At 38.6% G+C, this 19,037-nt stretch overlaps 1 protein-coding gene across 1 annotated transcript in view; it reads right to left on the minus strand.

Moving 5' to 3' along the window:
- The window catches only part of LOC103913469 (short transient receptor potential channel 4), a gene marked incomplete at its 3' end in the record, with an annotated part of 91,398 nt that overhangs the window by 7,361 nt on the left and 65,000 nt on the right, over positions 1-19,037 (minus strand). Inside the window, exon 4 of the mRNA XM_009319963.1 lies at positions 5,882-6,021. Coding sequence (XP_009318238.1) covers positions 5,882-6,021 — 140 coding nt within the window. The remainder of the gene's footprint in view (positions 1-5,881; positions 6,022-19,037) is intronic.

Genomic DNA, 19,037 nt, shown 5'->3' on the forward strand with positions numbered 1-19,037 from the left:
CTGGAAACATTCAAGGTGTGAGGTTGGAGGGCTCTGAGCAACCTTATCTAGTTGAAGATGTCCTTGCTCATTGCAGGGAGGTTGGACTAGATGACATTTAAATGTCCCTTCCAACCCAAACAATTCTATGATTCTGTGATTCTATGATTCAAATTGTGGATGGGAACTGGGCATTGTTTTGGACAGTGCTAGCTGGCACAGGACCCCACCATGCCAGAGTGGCTCTAACCGACTGGTAGCGCAGGTGAGACAGTCCCAGTGCCTGACAGCAATCCCTGGAACAGTTTTATTTACTCATATACATGCAGCCATAGCATCTGACAGTCTTGTGGATTTGGGGATAAGAACTGCAAAACTGGAGAATAGTAGTCCATTGAAGAGTTAAGAATTATTCAGCCTTACATTTCAACCACCAGTGATATTTGTTCTCTACAGAGTAGGGAATTAAATCCAGACCTGTTGGAGTCATAGGTCAGTACTGTCTTCATTAGACTATCCTCTGCCCTAATGATCATGCTGTAAAAGCAAGTCTTACTGCATGTGACATTGTAGCTCCAAGATGCTATTCTGCCTCATCCACTATTGCCCTTCATTCCAATTCTGGCTGATTCAAGATCAGCAATGAAGTATCAGGGAATAGGAAACAGAACTGAGTTACCAGAAACATCAGCTAAGAGATAAAAGCAAGAAAATGAAGAAGAAAAAAATTTCAATGTTTATTGAGGAAAGAGAGGTGAGAACTCCTCAGCATGTTTTCTATAATGTCTTTCTTTGAATAATATTATACAGTATATTACTGTGAATTCTGATGGCACTTTACAACCCTGGTATGTGAAAACTTGCACCTATTAAATAACTAGGAACAATTGTCAGTACAAGCAAAGATTAAGTACTGAACAATGCAGTAGATGCTCAGATTAGGGACAAGTACACAAGGTGTGTTGGGGGAATAAGGTAAAATATATTAATGAAAAAATTTTGAATAAGATATTTGAAACTAGGAAGAGATTGAGTTTTTGGTAGCGAATCAAAAGCATCCAACTGCAGACATATTTTAGGTGAAGGCAAGTAGTGGCAGATTCCAAGGAAGTTAAACAAGCCGGGGCCGGGGGGGGGGAATCTAAGGAAATACCCTTCTGAGAAAAAGCATGGAACTACAGGACACTGAATAAGGATAGTATATGGTAAAGTAAGAGAGCAAGTATCAAGTTAAACCAATCACATGTGGACAGCCACATCTGTGTTCTCTGTCACCTCCTTTTACAGTCAGCAGAGAAAAATGGGCTTTTCTAGAGTAGTAGGAAAGCAGATATCGCAAACAGGTCAGATGAGTTGCTCTTTAACTTTCTCTGTTTCTCCTCATTGATTATTGGGGTAGGGGAGAGGCTATCTTATAGTTGTAATCTGACAATATTTATCCAATGTCACCTTTTCTAGAAGAGATGGCTTAAGGAGAAAGGTGAGAAGAAAGGACTTTATCTATGATGTTCTGGATTGAGACATAAAACTGGTGTGTTAATACAGTCAGAAAAGATCAAATGACCTGTTACTTGTAAAAGGAAAATGAAAGGCACAGCTGTGTTATTTCAGATTAACTGACTACCTTTCTTGCGCCCAAGTGCTTCCTGCATGTGTGGATACAATGCAAAAGGTCTCATGGTTGTAAGCAGAGAGTGAGGGCTGTCATTTTAGTTTTGAAGAGACATGATTTAAGAGACTGAAAATACTTGCCTGAAAAATAGTGAGAAAGGTGAAGGCCTGAGAAGTAAGTTTGGAAATGATCTGTGAAATATACTAGCTGAAAGAAGACAGCAAATAATATAAAGAAAATCATGAGTATAAGAGGGCTCTGACAACAAAACCCTATTGATTCCACTAACTAGAGGATGCTGAAGAGAAATCTAGAAATATCAAAGAACCAGGAGAACGAAGAAGCTCACATGTGAAAAGGAAAAGGCGGCAGAGGAACGAAAAGACTAAGCATATTAAAACCAGAAACTGAAAATACGAAAAAAAAAACCAACTGTATTTTAGGATCAAACAACCCAAAACATGCAGAACTGAAGTATTTGTTCTCTCACTCATGCTTGTTGATGTTCCCCTCTTCTATATAGAATAAATAAATTATTATTGTTCTAGGGAATGGAAAATGGTAAGAGCAAATATAGCAATGCTGAGCTTGTTGTAAATCATGATGTTGATACTTTGCAGTCTTTCTTCTATTATTTTGTGACCCTGCTGAATTTCTGTCCCCACTTCAAATGCAAGCACAACCTTCTGACATGTAACAAAGCCAACCATCATCTAACATGATTAAATAATACCTATCACTGGCTCGTTGGTTGAAGGAAATGTATGTGGCATATCAATGGAAAATTAAGAAGAGCAGAAAACAAATTGAGCAGGATATAAACAGTAGAGTTTCAAGGCAAATATATGATGATTGTGCGATGTCACCCAGGGAATACAAGATAATAATTCTTGATCCTTACTCAAAGGAATTCAAATGCAAATCTAGTATCAGAACCATTTGTGAGGAAAAAAGCTGAGTGATCACTTTTTTCCCATGAAAACGAAAGTCATGAACTGTAGATCTCATGAAAGCACCAAGAGGGATCAAACAGACATACAGATCAGGCTACCTGAATGTTTAATGGGCTGTCGGACCTTGGTCATATGTGACTCCTTATTTCTGATAACAAAAAGACAGGTTAAATAATATCCATTTCCAAAGAACTTTAAATCCTTTCCTGAAAGGTCATATGTGAATGCAAACTCTTCCTATTTTCAAATGTATGTCCCAATCTTTGCATTCATTATGCTGAATTTCAGAGCAAGAGTAGGAAGAGGGCGGGGGGATGGCCTAGGAAAGAGCTTTAAAACAGTAATTACACTGAGGAATTGAGTCTGTAATTTTTCAGGGTGGGGGAGGGAGGGTTAATGCTCCTGTGTAAATGGACATTTGGTCTGTGAATCTGGTGAAACACCAATCAAAACCATTTTACAATGCGAACATATAAGAAGATGTTAGCTTCTGCAGAACTGGTGGCAGAAGAGAAATATAATCTTATTTACTACTGAACAGAGCAGATCTGACACAGTGATCATTAACCCAGTAAATACTGAGACAAATAATGTATTTTTAGTTACCTTTCAGAGTTCTTGCCTTGAATAGGAACCCGTTTCCCTACTAGCTTTTCACATCAGTGGCTGAGACACATAATCAGTAATACGAACTTTCATGCAATCTAGCAGAATTGGAAGCAAGCAGCACTAGGTCCAATGCTCAGGTTTAACAAATATTTAAGATAAAGCAAGCAGGGTCTGCACATAACTTGGCACTGTACCTAACTTTATGCATCAGTACAAAATAAATTATCTTCCAAAAACATAAAAAGAATGATTTTTCTTAGAGCACAACAATTTCTATTGATATTTATAACCCTCTATCAAAACAGATGTGTTGCTTAAAATCATTCATCTTGTACTCTCATAAAACACGTGACAATGCACTATTTATAATCACATTATTTATCAGGGAGAGAGCATTTTCAGTGGATATACTGGGTAATTTAAAAGACCTTACATGTTGATATACAATCAGAGACAAAAAGCATAGCCCTTTGAAAAATATGAGATGTACTCATTTTATTTGAATATTGGCAATGAAAGAGATAACTGAGTTATCTTGAGTTCTCCCATCCTGAAATTACACTCTGGTGTATTTTACACTGTCCCATCAGCCGCTGTAAATAATATCCATCTGCTTAAATACTGTGTCAGTCAGAGAGCCTCGAATGGGCAATAAACACTGCGTTTTTCGCAGGGAAATTCTATCATACAGGAGAGCAGTATGAGGGTACTCTCATAATTTTATTCAAGGGAGTTGGTTAAAATATTTTCTTAGGTCGCTTGAGCTGATTCATAGAAGGTAGAATACATTTAAGAACTGGGTTTATGTATTTGATTCAATACATACAGAAAAGCTACATTTTAGAAAAACCTGTCTTGCAAGGGTTAGGAAATGAAAATAAAAGCTTTACATCAAAATGTACTGGTTACATTTGGCATCCTCTCAATCTCATCGGGCATAGAGGTAGGGAACTCTGTTGTAGGTATTTGAAGGAAATGTGGCTGGGTATTAAATTACACTTGTATTACTCTGTTCATTACATCATCATGTGTTTCGATTGACTACCACAACTGAAGGTCTTTTAAGGAACAAAAAGGTATTTGGGTGCAACATTGCACATGCCATAAAAAAATAATAACTGCAGAACCAAAGATAGTGCTTTATGCACTGTGTTGATTATGATTGGCATGCAAACACTAATTTGGAGAGTAATGGATGCACATTATCCCAGATACTGTCACCTTGGAATCTGATTACCGTAAGCAGAAGCTGTCTGGGAGATGAAAGGATTATAATGTCTTCTAATTAATATTATTCTGAAGTGAATAATTGGCCATCTCCAATGCTTTGGAAACAAGCATTTTCAATGAACAGCTCACTTTGTTACATGGGACAGTGAAATTACTATTTATTTTCCAGTCACTTTATGATAAGGCATCCTTGTGTGTAAAAAGGCATTTCATCAGCTTAAAATGACAGCTGTCCTTGCACCTTTGAACATCTTGCTCTTTCAGGCAACAGCTCCAAATTTCTTTGAGTGAGAAGACTGCCGAAAGTTTGCAGCCAGAGAGCCAGCATGCCAGAAACCTTTTGTCACAGGAGGAGGCTGGTGTGTCAACAGATCGCAAGTCATTGCTCATCCCTGCCCCTGATCAGCTGACACGTGAACTCTTGTGAATAGACTCAAGATGGTATAAATTAGAGGTTCCTATGTTTCTCTACACTTATGGCAGGGCTGCAGCAGCAACAGTTGCTGTTTGAGGATAGAGAGGTATAACCAGCTACTTGACGGCTGTCTCTTCTTCTTTTTCCAGCCAAAAGGATCTAGGCAGAGGAGAGTCTCTCCTTCCATGCATACAGGGTAGCTGGTGTCAGGGAACTTGAAACAGCTGAAATACAATGCTTATCACAGTGGCCAGTAAAAATGGGCTTGTTATCTTTACTTGGATGTGATAAGAGCTCCATGACAGATGCTAAGAAATGCTTTCATTTCCTTTCAGATGTGGTTTCCTTGTGTTAGAGACCATTTTTTGATTACAATATTTCATTTTATGAGGACTTTCTATCATGTTATGGATTCATGTTGAATACATACAAAATGCAACATGTTCCATGGCTTTGGAAAGAAGGGCTGTTTTGCTGGAAGATACTTCAAACAGTGGAAATATAAAACTATTCATAAGAAGTCCATGAAAAGGATGAGAAAATGAACATACCCAGCCTCAAATGACCATTTTATCCTCTTCAGCTTTACTTTTTCATGTTGCAGTTATCATAAATTTTCAAAACAAAATTAAAATCTTGCTCTTAAGCTTTGTTTTTGCCCATAATTTTGAGTAAATATTTTTCTTGTAGTCCTGTCTGGAAGTTTTGCATGGTGCATAAAATTGTATTAGGAGAAATAATTTCTTACTGAAAAATAGGCAAAGACTAACACAAAACATATTTTTTTGCAAACATTATTAAATATTACCCATGATTTTCCTTTTCCAAGAAAATGACAGTATGACTGTTCAGGATCAAATAACAAAAGATTGCCTGGGCCAAGAAGAAAAAAGTATAAATCACAATGTTTTGTTAGCTCTTAACCTGGTCTAGCTCCTTGTCATAGCTGCAGAAGATTCAAGAAGCACATCATATATCTCTTGCATTGCTAAGCCTGAGAACCTCCAAATACAGAAGAAAGTTTGAAGAAGCCTAATTTCATTTATCTTAAATATTTTGCTGAATTTTTTTAAAAAAGTTTACCTTTGAAAATGCAACAATTTTCAAAGAGATTGTTGCTAAGTACAAGGAGTTCATTACAAAATCCATGAGGTTCCACCAATCATGAATGTAGTCCTGTAGTCCACCATCCCACATCTGTTTAATTTCACCCCAGATAAAACCTGTAAATAGAACATAATTCATTAAGCATGAGTATTAAATAAAAAAGGCTGTGACTATTCTAGACATTTATCTCACAATGGATTGATTCTCCTTACATTAGTTACAAAGGGAAGGTGGATAAGTGCTCTAAATTACACATCTAGTTAGGTGAAATTTTATCTTCCCATTAATGTTTCCGGAATTAATTTGTCAGGCAAAACCCCCCAAAATCATCTGCTTGTACAAGGGCAATTTCTTTGGCTTTCTTCAATCTCTTTTCCCATCGTATCATAATAAGTATAAAAAGGGTCTTAAAAGCAGTCACCACTGCCATCTCTGTCCCTGGTATCTGCTGCAGTATAATTCAATCTGGGAAATTTATGACTGCAGGAGTCAATCCAACACATTCATTTATTCCAATTGGAACCCACACAATAAGGAAGAGAATGTCTTTTGTTGTTGTCAGTGCTGAACTAAAGTCTCCCTTTTCCATAGGAAACTCCAGCAGAATATTTTTTGTTGATTCCTTCTTTTGGAATATGAAGGAATGGAAACTGTTTTCAGGTGTGCAGAGCACACATTGTGCTGGACACAAAGTGATACAGAAATATTCAATCTCAATGGGAAATTTTGCAAGTTGTATGACATGAACTTGGTTTAACAGCTCCAGAGACAACTGTGTGGAGACTCTTTAAAACCTCTCTGAAGAAGATACTCCACAATATTGTATAATAAGGTATCATAAAACAACATGGAACATTTAGATGCATATTTCATATTATTATCTACAGAGCTTCTTTCATAACAATACCAATAGAGCTTTTAATTTTTCTCAGTTAATTATTTCTTAAAGGAATATCTTAAAGGAATTTTTTACTTTTGTGCTCACTAAAGGGACAAAATTAACCACAAAAGAGACCAGTCTCTCACACATAGATGTTGAGATACAGTTAACTCAACATGGCTTTTCTCCACCTGCTTATCACATGTTCCTTTAGAAAATGTTGAACAGATTTTGTGCACGGGCCTACAAAGTCCTGCATCACTCTAGTCTGGGCTTAATTCACCTTGAACCTTAACATTTTGTTTCAATGGTCTTCAAGTTGACTGCATGGAAAACTTGTGTCTTCTCTCAAACATGATCCCTAAGAAGTAATTCCTGGTCTATTCTAGTTTGTGCCAGGTAGGTTTTTTAGTTATTTGGAAGGGGGATAGATGGGAGGAGTACAATTTCATTTTGTAGTGTTTAGTCTTGAGTCTTTCTGTCTCCTGATTGCTTTCAAAAGGAAAGGTTCCCTTCCTCACTATCTTCTCCGCTCAAATCTCAGTCACATGTTCCTATCTTGTTTTGGTGTGTCATCATCAGTAATCATGAGCCTCAGGAGTATCTGAATCATCTGATTGGTCCAGCAACTTTTATTTTCATAGGGTTCATTTTCAGCCATGCCACCATCACTATTTCAGTATTCTGCAGAGCTCGGGGAACACATTCTGAGAAAGGACCATGGTGGGAACATGTAGACAGAAAGTGGGATGTGCCCATTTTAGTGTCTACAACAGCCTAGACAGGCTGATTGCAACTCTATCTTTAGGTTATCAAGTAAAACTAATACACAAAATATAGCACTGTTAAGAAGCTAATATTTATTTTCAAGCTGCAGTGAGTCAAGTATTCTCAAGTCACAGTGAGAAAACAGTTGAACATTATTGTATGGCAGGGGTCAATATCCACTAACAGCGTCCACTGCTGCTGTTAACTGCCAAAGTGCCATCAGAAAGGGAACACACCTTCACAGGGCTTCTAGGCAGGCTCCTAAATGCCTGCCCATTTCAGCCTGTGAAATGACTTAATCACTTACTCTTCAAAGAGCTGGTCACTCCTGACACACAGTATGAACATGACGACAGCAGGTCTGGCTCCCCCTTCCCTCCATGATTCACAACCAGTCCCCTCCAACCTTTAACATGCAGTCCATGTACTTGAAATATCCATGCTTGCTCTTCCACTACCTTTTAGGCATAACATGTTAAGCATCATCAGGTCATAAAAACAGCTGTTTTGTGGGCTGCAATATACCCCTCACATTTCAGACACTGCTCTGAATCACCCCTGCTCCAACTGCAGAACGGCACATAAAATAACCATTGTGCCACAGGAGCCCGAGGAGACCTGGCTCCAGGCTCAGAGGAGACCTGGGGCCAAAGGCTGTGTAATACAGATATGTCCCCTAAGCCTCAGTGTTACAGAACAGTTCCTTGGTCTTTTTTATTTAATAATACAGATGTAGCGCCCGGATCTTGACACTGGGAAGACTGCTATGGCACAGAAAGCAGACTGTGCATTACGCACAGCAGAATGCACAGAAAGCATTGATAGAAAATCCCCAAATAAAAAGGTTTTACGGATTTACACATTCATAGAATTGAATAAACTCTTTTGTAATTCATCATAGTTAAGCATTCCCTTTAAAATATGCTTTAAAAACAGAGCAGAAATAGGTTGGGATGATTAATAAGATGAATGCTTAAGCAAGAGGCTGTAGGTTCCTTAATGTCTTCTGCCGAGATATTCCATGATTCACAACCAGCCAAGACAAACGCAACAAGGCTGTTCTCTGTAAGACTGCTGTTCTGCATCATATGCTTTGATAGCACTGCCTAAAATATAATAGAATTATGTACAGATTGAAAAAGAAATGCTGACTAACGCTGCTGCATTTGATCTGTTTTGTGAGTGAAAAGCCAGACTGTTCTTCCAAGCACTTCCTGGGCTTCAGAAAATGAAATGCAATTGTAAATTTGACACTAACAGAGAAATACTGACCTATTATAGAATAGTGGAAGAAAGTATATGGCTATTGTAAATTTGATCATTTTGAATTAGAAACACAACCAATCCAAACTACCAGTAATGCTGAAGCTGTCTAGCAGCTGAAAGTTCTGAGTATACTTTGATATCGTAATGGTGGTGGTTCTAAAATTTTCTTGGTTCAAGACAACTTTTATGTTCATCCTGATGCAGGGCTTATTCTTTTCAAGCAAATGATTATGGAAGACTGGAAATCCTACATTTTTGTTGGCTGTACTGGAGATGTGATAGTTTAGTCTTTCTTGCCAGCCAAAGCATCTAAGTGCAAACTCCATATATAAATACAGTTACTGAGATCTTATGGTACACCAGAGAACTTGAAGCTAGGCTGACTGATGGATGCTATGCTTGTGACAGACACACAATCCATGCATGCACAGTAGAGCTTCCCAGACATGTCTTTTTGAAGGCAAATCTTTGAAGGTAAAAAATCCTAAGGTTGATTGCTAAAATCCACAACTCCAGGGCAATCTCACCATGAAAGCTGAGATCAGAGTCTTTGGAAGTACCAGGTCTCTAAGGCTAGGTATCCTGAGGGATGCTCAATTAGAGCAATGAGTGCTGGAAGAACTGGGATCTCTGGAGTTCTGTAAATCCTCCCAAGTGTGCCTGAAGGGTTATCCTAGAAAAGCATACTCTGAAGTCCCGGAGCCTTTCTGCAAAGTAAAGACTTCTCTAAGGCCTGGTGAGCTTACATGATGGACCTATTCTGAGCAATGAACCTCAGGGATTCCAAGTTGTGCTGTTTAGGATTAATTTACAGCCACATAGCCAGAGGTCTTGAAATCTTGTTGTAGATCATAACTATACCTTTTTGCAATAAGGAAGGGTTGGGGCGGGAAAAGTCAGTCAGCTCTTATCTTTACAGGGTCTGATACAGTATGCCAAATTTCATTGGGAGAATCAGGAAAAGGCTAGGAAACTCTATGTATTTTTTAAAAAAAGAAAAAGACATCCAGAGATCAGGGCAGCATTATCTCTGTGACCTTGCACACATTCCTTTTCTATTTAGAAGACTGGACACAACCTGACTTTATTATCTAAGGAGACTTTTGGGCAATTCCAAAATACGACCTGACATGATAGAAGAGGAGAAGACATGCAGTGACAAGACTGTCTAATGGGTGCATCGTTACAGGTAGGAAAGAGATCTAGTGTCCAGGCGTTGTCTGCTTATTAATGTGCCAAAGCAGCAATGTTATCACATGGTGACAGAGCTCATGTCAGAGCTACGTGTTCAGCAGCAAGAAAGACAACGTCTCAACAAAGCTAAGGGCACATCACCAGCCTGCACAGAGGCACTGGGGAAAAAACGCTAAGAGGAACGAGCCAAATACAAAGGGTAGATCTAAAAGCAAGAGCCTTTAGACAGTCAGGCTGGGGACAAATGCATTGCCCAAAACTCTCTTTACCTCCCTGGGAGGAAACAAGCATCTACCAAGGCAATAATCCTGTCATCTGCAGGTGGCTCAATCTTCTCATTGACTGAAAAGGGAGCCAGGGAAGATTAGGCTGAATTAAAACAGATGTCTTACTTCCAGGTGCCTGTATTTAGCTGAAATAATTCCACCCGGAGCAGATTTCACTGTTTTAGCTGGATAATCTTTGCTATATTCTGGTTGTCTCTTTGTTCCAACTGTGTCCTTTCTATCTCTTCACACCAGCTAGATTTCACACCTGCCTTTTATACCCTCACCTACCCATTCCCCATCAACCTGCTTTTATCATTTATTGCCACTTGAAAGGAAATTATCAACATTATGCAGCTCTTCCACCTCATTAATCAAGGACTTAAATTGAAAAGTTGAAGGTGAAACTTTCAAGCATTTGTTGCATTGTTTATAACTAGATACTGGAGCAGTAAAAGAGAAATAACAGCATCGATATTTTGAAACAGGCTGAGATGATAGAAACAAATTTCATTAAACACCCCATGGTTTTAATGGGATCAAATAGACATAAATTCAGGGCAAGAATCCCATAGACCACATGAGGCCCTAGGAATGACAGACACCATGGAGAGGTTTTGTATAGCACTGTGAAGTATTATACATGCAAGCTGATGAATGCAATCATTTGACTGAAGCCCAGTTTGCCTGATGCAAGAAAGGAACTAAAATAGATCAGATAAAGTAAATTTGGAGAAAAAAATGGAATCTGTGTGCTAAATATATTTTCTTTTTGCAGTAAACATTTCTGAACATTGATGAAAAAGTTCTTTCTGCTAAAATAAACCCTACATATTGTAAAAATAACTTTTATTCAAGCCAACAAAATGGATAGAAATTAAAAAGCTTCTTACTGAAGAACAAAAGGCACTGAAATAAGAACTTTCTTAGAAAAATACCATCTTTCATTACAATTACCACATAAGACTTTTAAAAATCCTTAAGAATAGACTAATGGATATCACATGCTACATATGATCAATCTGTAGATTTTTTTATATGTCGGTACATCAATACATATAGACTGATAAGACTAGCTTTTATTTTATATATTTATCTATAGACTTAGATTTTGAATCTATATTTCCCGTCTTGAAATCTTTGGATGTTAGACACTGAAATGCCTTTTAAAAAATGTGGACCTACTTTTCTGTTCATAAAGTAAGACTCTTTGCACACTCACACCTTGCAACTTTAAGCAGCGCAGTAGCTCAATACTCTTAAGAATGTTCTCCACCCCTTTGGATAAAGCCTTGGGTTAGCCACAATATCTTTTTGTGCAGGCTGGCAGATAACTTTCAGATGGTAAAAATTCTGGATCTATCCTGACTGATCTCATTATCAGTTTGCAGCTACCCAGACCTGTGATTTTACCCCTAAGGAACATGTCTCTCATTCCCATGCAAAAGAAACAAACAGCAAAAAAATAACTCCCCTACAAAATCCATTCAAAGGTGTATTAAGTTCTAAGACAAAAAATCCTAGACATACCTTGTCTAAATTCCTTTCTTGTACTGAATCTTGAGCAACTACAAAAATCAAATACATTTTCCATCAACTGTAAAAATTCACAAAAATGTTATGCCATCTCCACAACACTTTTGTTGTTTATAAATATAATTATGGTTAAAGTATTACTGTAACATCAAGATTTGTCAAAGAAAGATATGAAAGGCAGTATCCTGAACTATTTTTGGTTTAAAAAGATTTGTGGATCCCTAGCTAATTTTGTCCTTACCTTTCCCACAAAAGGTTGGTTGCTCTGTGCTATTTTTGTTCCTTACCATTAAGTGATGGGAAGCAAGAGGTTCCTCAGGGTCAATCTCTGCATGCCAAGTTCAACAACAACCTTTTAGTGTGTTTCTTGGAGAACATATTTTCACTGGACTGTGAAACCATTTAACTGACAAACTCAACTTTGCTCTACTATGCGATCTAGAGGTTTTCACAGATAAAACAAGAAGTGAGACAAGCTGCTAATGATCTCTGAAGGAAAGGAAAGTCATTCCAGGGAATTCAGTGAGCATTGATAAAGCTTGAAATACCTCTTCTGTTTTATACCTGGGCTGATGAACTGATCTCTGCTGAAGGTATATGAAGGTAACAAGAGGAACAGAGAGGCATCCTGGCATAATTCAGGGCTCCCAATCTCTGGGGCATGCTTTGTTAACAGAATACAGCTATTTCAAAGGAACATGCACAAAATCAAAAGCACGCCTTCTGTTTTCCCCTGGGGACAGGAAAATGGGTGTTTGGGAGGGGAACAACTGTGCACAGTGTCTGAGTCCTGTGTCAGGTCAGGCAAAGAGCTGGGAATGACATGGCCAGAGGCACCATTTATGTCCCAGCTCTCTTCCCAGGACAGTTATGCTCAAGCAAGCTGAGTCTGGGAATTGATGGTTTAAATTATCTGTGCACACAACTCAACACTGAGAATACTTAATATCTAACCTCAATTCACTCTTTGTCTTCACTTTCTTATCTGCACAATTGAATTTAATTCCTTCCCCCATGGAAGCAGTGAAGATGAGTTCAGTAATGCCTCTGGAGCGCAGTGAAAAGGTAATGAACAATACAAGGATTATGGAGCATTCGAGCTTTTTGGATGAACTATACTCTACCAGAGCTGAGAGCATTCAGTGCTGATTATGTACCAGCAGTGCATTTACTCTGTTCAAGGAAAAATATAATTTCTAAGAAACAGTGATCAGCTGCAAATGAAACTGGTCTAGGTATGGCATTATGAATTATGTTGTTATATATATGTATTTCACCCACTATGGAATGGCAGGTGCAAACGGTTTGTACAATCAGCATTGAACAGCCCTTCAAATATTTATGGCTTAGTTTCACCACCTAGTCCAATAGCATCAGATTGTTCAGTTGCTTGAGTATTTATGCAGTAAGGCATCTATATAAGTGGGATAGCTCTTTCCTTAACCCAATATCTTTAGAAGGGACAGTAGCCATTATCTTTAGACCACACGCTTTCTTTCATTACTTGAATGGCAAGTCTGACTTTCACAGTACTCCTATAAATGCCAAAAGCAAATACATATAATTAGCAGTTAAATTTTTTTAAGCAGTCTTTTGAATTTCCTTTGCAAAATGTTCTGGAATGTAAATGAATTGTAGTTCATTATCATAGTGGAAGATTAAAGGAGGTTTAACTTACTACATCTATCTTAACATTACTGGCCCTTTTTCTTCTCCTATTTTTTTGCCTCTGTAAAACAGGATTTTGGTAAAGAACAGGAATATAAGCCAAGAAAAAATGTTTAATGTCCTGGAGTGTATGCGAAAATAAATTGTAACCCTGGATTGACTGTTATGTTCAATATGAGTTGGCTAGTAGGGTTAATAAAGTTCAGATTAATCAAAGATGCCCATCCAAACCATTTCAGGTTCATGCACCTGAGCCTTCCATACCAGTGGACTGTAGACGGTGATGGTGTAGTTGTCACGATCTAGAGAAAGATGAAAGATACTCTATTTTTGGAGTGTATTATGCGCTTAAGCAGAAGTGTCTGGCACCATTTTAGATGCCCTACGTATCCAAGCTGGCCACCCCATGCCTTGCCAAAAAAAGGTACAGGTTTACTGTAGGGTATTTATTACACATACAACCTCTCTGCGAGTATATCAGAGTTCAAAAATGGGACCAGAAGCCTCTTTGTAGGCACCTGAGTTGCTTTCTTTATGTTTATTTTGATTTACTCTCCTAATTCATAACAACCAAACTTGCTAAATGCCTGAGTTTGGAGTAAGGGGCTATGGACAGGTACTTAAATATGGAGCTAGAGTACAGAAATTCTGCACATTTCTGCTTTTGAACTCTGCTCTACAATAATGTTGTAGGCAGAAACGTAGCCAGACGAAAGTATTGGTCCATTCTCTCAGGTACTTTTGCACAGGAGTCTATAAATCTCTTTAAAGAAAAAGTATATCCTCATTTACTGCTTGTAAATCTCTATTAAGCTCAACAGGTTTACATGATGAGTGGAGCATGCATAATTTTACTCATTGTCCTTTAATCTCCATGGCTTCATTGAACCTGTTTGTGGCACGTTTTTATCAAAATTGATTTAATATGGAAAATAGTTTCTTGCTTTCACAAAAATATTTTGGAGAGGGTAAGGAGCAAGGTTTATATCCTAGCTATTACCATAGACAGCCTTAATTTATAAAGCAATACATAGCCAATGTGTACAGTACTGCAATCCAATATTCATTAAAGTGTTGTATCTCCAAATATCTGCATGTTCCTTATTTTTGCCAGCACTTACTACATTCTCTTGGTGTTGCTAGAATAATATAATGAAGATATTCTTATCAGGTAGTTAATAGTAAGAAATACAGTTTTCAAGTGTGCACAAGGATTAGATACACAAAGGGATACAAGACCTGTAGGCAGAATAAATGAATGTATAGCTTGTCTATGAAACACAGAAAGGCCTTTATAGCATTGCTCAAAAGCTCCCACAGTCCTGCACAGACCATCTCGGCATCGTACATGCAGCTCTAGGCAAGGCCAGAAGTGAATATTTAGGGATGTAGGAAACTGCTCATCCCCTTCTCTTCCATTAACAGGCATGTAAGGATTTGAACATCTCAATACTGTGGACCTAAACTTCGTATTTGGGAGCCCAGTCCCATGAAGGGGTTTAGTCATTGAAATATTCCGTGATTCAATGTCTAAATTAAGTACACAGTACTGAAAGTAAAATTCACCATGCAAGAGACCTGATTTCCCCATAAATCACATTTTATGCTCACTTTGAGTATCAAGTGCCTAGCTGAGGTCCACAGCCTATGAATACTGAGTGCTAAGACAGCCTGGAGAAGAGGAACAGCAGGAACTGGAAAGAGGAATGGGTCTCAAACACTGCCTCTCACCAGCACTTAGAAGCCTATCTCAGGGCTTCAGTTAGATATCTACATGAGACTGAGTTTCAGCATCCAAAACATCTTCCTTTCCTGAAATGCTTAAACTATATCCCCCAAGAGTAGTGTGAATGTTCGGCACTGCAGCTTTATATGAAACACAGGCTAAAATTCTCGCACAGGGAACAGGAAACCTGCCTCTTCTCAGCCTGAGGGAAGACTGAACCTGTCCCAGGAGAGTACTAGGGCAGGAATAATGGTGCGGGGGTGAAACATTCACTACTCCTGCTAAAAATGGGAGAAAGGGAAAATTAGGGAGAGAGAATTAAAGAAGACAAAAAAACCAACAGGTGTCTTTAGCCTCCTTACTAAGGGTCCCTACTAGGAAGCAAGGGCATCAAAGCTAGGCTTTGCACACACACTGCAGGCCTTTTCTGTTTTCTTTATCCTCAAGCTATACGATTGTAATGTTAAAGTGTGAAATATTTGAATGCTAGAGGAGCAAGCACAATGGCACTCAATTGAAAACAGGACTGAAGTCCAAAGAGTATCTCAGGATCCTGCCAAAACCTGCTTCCATCAGCAAAATATTGTGAATGCAAGAAAACATCTGATTGCACTGAATGCTTGTCTACATATGACTATTTTATATTATCTTGTAAAAACAGAATCCTTGTTTGCAGCTCTAAGGCATTGCCTGTGGGAGGGAAGTTTTCCATAACTAATAAAAGTGTATGTAAAATGAACATTCAGACAGTCATCGTTAAGGAAGAGAACTCCCTTTATTTTTTGTACTCTATTTAAATACTATAAAAGGCCATTAAAGATAGGCAGAGCACTTTTCCATCTAGCCTAAATTGCAGCTGATCCTGAATGCTTAGGGAAAGGATTTGAAGACAGAATAAAGTAAAAGCTTCCAGGTTTGCTAAGTGTAGGGGTATCCTTGTCCAGAGATCACATCTCTGCCACTGTGACTAAGAGCCACTGATTATGGCTGGTTTGACACTATGGATGGGATGCAGGAACCAAAGCACAGTCTGTAGCTCCATTTTAGATGGAAGACACATTTATAAAGGCTTTTCAAATTTAGGGTAGATTTTTACTAGAATAGCAAAAGTTACATGTGGCTACCCATATTTAACTGGAGGTCATGGCACCATTGAAAGTGTTTTCCCAAAGAAAAAGTCTCCTGGCTTTTTTTATCATAATCAAAACAAGACGTTTTTCTTTGGCCTCAGTTTTGGAAATGGCAACATCATTCTAGATTAAATCTTAAACACTCAGACAGATATCAGCCAACACCACCAACAACCAAAGAATAAAATAAAATCATCTACATAGAAAATGTTAATCTTAAATCTTTAAAACCTGGTAAACCTACAAGTAGGTTTAAGGTCCTGTTTTGGCAAGAGTCAGGCAGTCCTGACAAGAAGTAGCTCTCCTGATGTTTAAATAAATAATTTCATTAGTGGGTCCAGTTTTGGGATCCCCAACAAAAAAGAGATATTAACTGACTGAAGTGAACCTAGTGAAAGGTCATCAAGGTGACTAGGGGCTGGACCACATGATGTACAAGAAGAGGCTGAGGGAACTGGCTTTGTTCAGCCTAGAGAAGAGGACACTAAGGGGGGGATATTACTGCTGTTATCCACTAATGAAATTGCTGCTTATGAATAGTTAGAGCCAGGCTTGTCCTAGAAGTGCACATTGGAAGGACAAGAGGTAATGGTTGCACGTTGTGGCATGGGATATTCCAGCCGATACCAGGAAAAAAGCTCACCAGTGGCTAGACACAGGCACAGGTTGCTGAGAGAGGCGGTGGAATATCCGTCCCTGGAGAAATTCAATATTTGGACAAGGACCTGAGCAATCTGATCTATCTTTGTAGTCAGCCTTTATTTGTCACTACTTGTTATGTACTGTTTCATCCTGCTGTCCATATTATCCTTTATATCTGCTCCCTGGAACATGTCAATTTGTACTGACTGTTTAATTTTTTACACAACACTTTCTTGACCAAATTTAGAAGATGATGCACAGTGTACTTGCTACCTCTATGATCACTTCATCTGAAGCTCCTTGCTGTGCCATCGGTTTGGACGTACATTGTGCTAAATACTGACAAGACTGTACACTCCCATACATTCCACCAGCAGTTTGCTGACCACAAATGTTTGCAGTTTGCACAGTTCCCAAACATCCACATTCTCTATAGATTCACACACTCCAACAGTATAAACCACTCTGACAGAAAGGATGCGGAACACATTGTTAAAGTGATTCAGTAAGGCTGCATTTCTGCTCCAGGCACTATTCTGAACAGCATAATTACGATGAGCATTTAAAGATGCCCATAAAAGAGCAAAAAACTCATCAAAACAAATTTGCCTTAAAAATGTTCTTTTTGCTGCAGCCACCCTGAACAACTGGCAGGGAGCTTTTTAACCACATCTACTAAGCACCAAGTTTGTCTGATTGTTGGCTTTCTTCTCTGAATTTTGTATTGTTCCCTGGTGAGCCAAATGCCCACTGTGAGAACATTTAGCATGGTCACTGCTAGGTTTGAGTCTAGGGTGTAGAGCAGAAGAACAGGTATGGCAAGTCTATAGGGATCAATATGATCTTTATGTGAGCTGCAGTCAAAGCACACAGAGGGTGAGGCTGGGCCTTAATTTCCCCTTTGCATCACTGTTATAATGCTCAGGGGCCACCCAGCAACTGGATGGGGAATTTGATGATGGAAAATATTGTTCTTCCTCACTTTTTTCCACAATATGGAGTTCTTGTTTTTCTGTCTTTTTTTTTTTTTCAGTGGTGATGGATTCTCAAATATAGGAAACAGGCCTATGTTTCTGTAGTGTGAAGCATCTGGCATGCTTGGGATATCAGAATCGACAGCTAATATAAAGAACAACATTAATTTTCCTTACCAGCAAAAGCTTCTTATTTGTTTAAATGCAAGGACAGGAGATTCTGACTTTTCTTACTGAGAGATTTTTCCACAACTGCTTCTTAAAGCTATAACATTAGCTTTGTTATAGTGACTTATTGTTCCACAGATAATCACCACATACTGTAGCACCACTTGTGTAATGACCTAATCATGTAAAAGACAAAATTAATGCAGAAGTTTCCTTAAGAAACTTTTAAAATGTAAAATTGATAGTCCTCATGGAAATGTAGCCCAATACAGGTTTTCCTCTGAGCCTTCTACTCTAGTGACACTTTTAATATGTGTTAATTATACACATTCAGCCTTCTATTACATAGTATTAGGCAAATGCTAATTACTGTTTAATCGTTGGAGAGCTTAGATCATTATAGACAATCTTGAAACTTTTTAAGTCCTATGAAATATAAGTACGCTCCATTCTCCTGGAGAAACTGGCTGCTCATGGCTTGGACAGGCATATGCATCACTGGGTAAAAAACTGGCTGGATGGCCGCACCAAAAGAGTCATGGTGAATGGAGTTAAATCCAGTTGGCGGACGGTCACAAGCGGTGTTCCCCAGGGCCCAGTTTTGGGGCCGGTCTTGTTCAATATCTTTATCAATGATCTAGAATCATAGAATCATAGAATCATTAAGGTTAGAAAAGACCTCTAAGATCATCGAGTCCAACCATCAACCCAACACCACCATGCCCACTAAACCATGTCCCTAAGCACCTCATCTACATGTCTTTCAAATATTTCCAGGGATGGTGACTCAACCAATGGATGAGGGCATCAAGTGCTCCCTCAGTAAGTTTGCAGTTGACACCAAGTTGGGCGGGAGTGTTGATCTGCTCGAGGGTAGGAAGGCTCTGCAGAGGGACCTGGACAGGCTGGATCCA

Source organism: Pygoscelis adeliae, unplaced genomic scaffold (genome assembly GCF_000699105.1).
Source record: "Pygoscelis adeliae isolate BGI_AS28 unplaced genomic scaffold, ASM69910v1 Scaffold32, whole genome shotgun sequence".
NCBI classification, from domain to species: Eukaryota; Metazoa; Chordata; class Aves; order Sphenisciformes; family Spheniscidae; genus Pygoscelis; species Pygoscelis adeliae.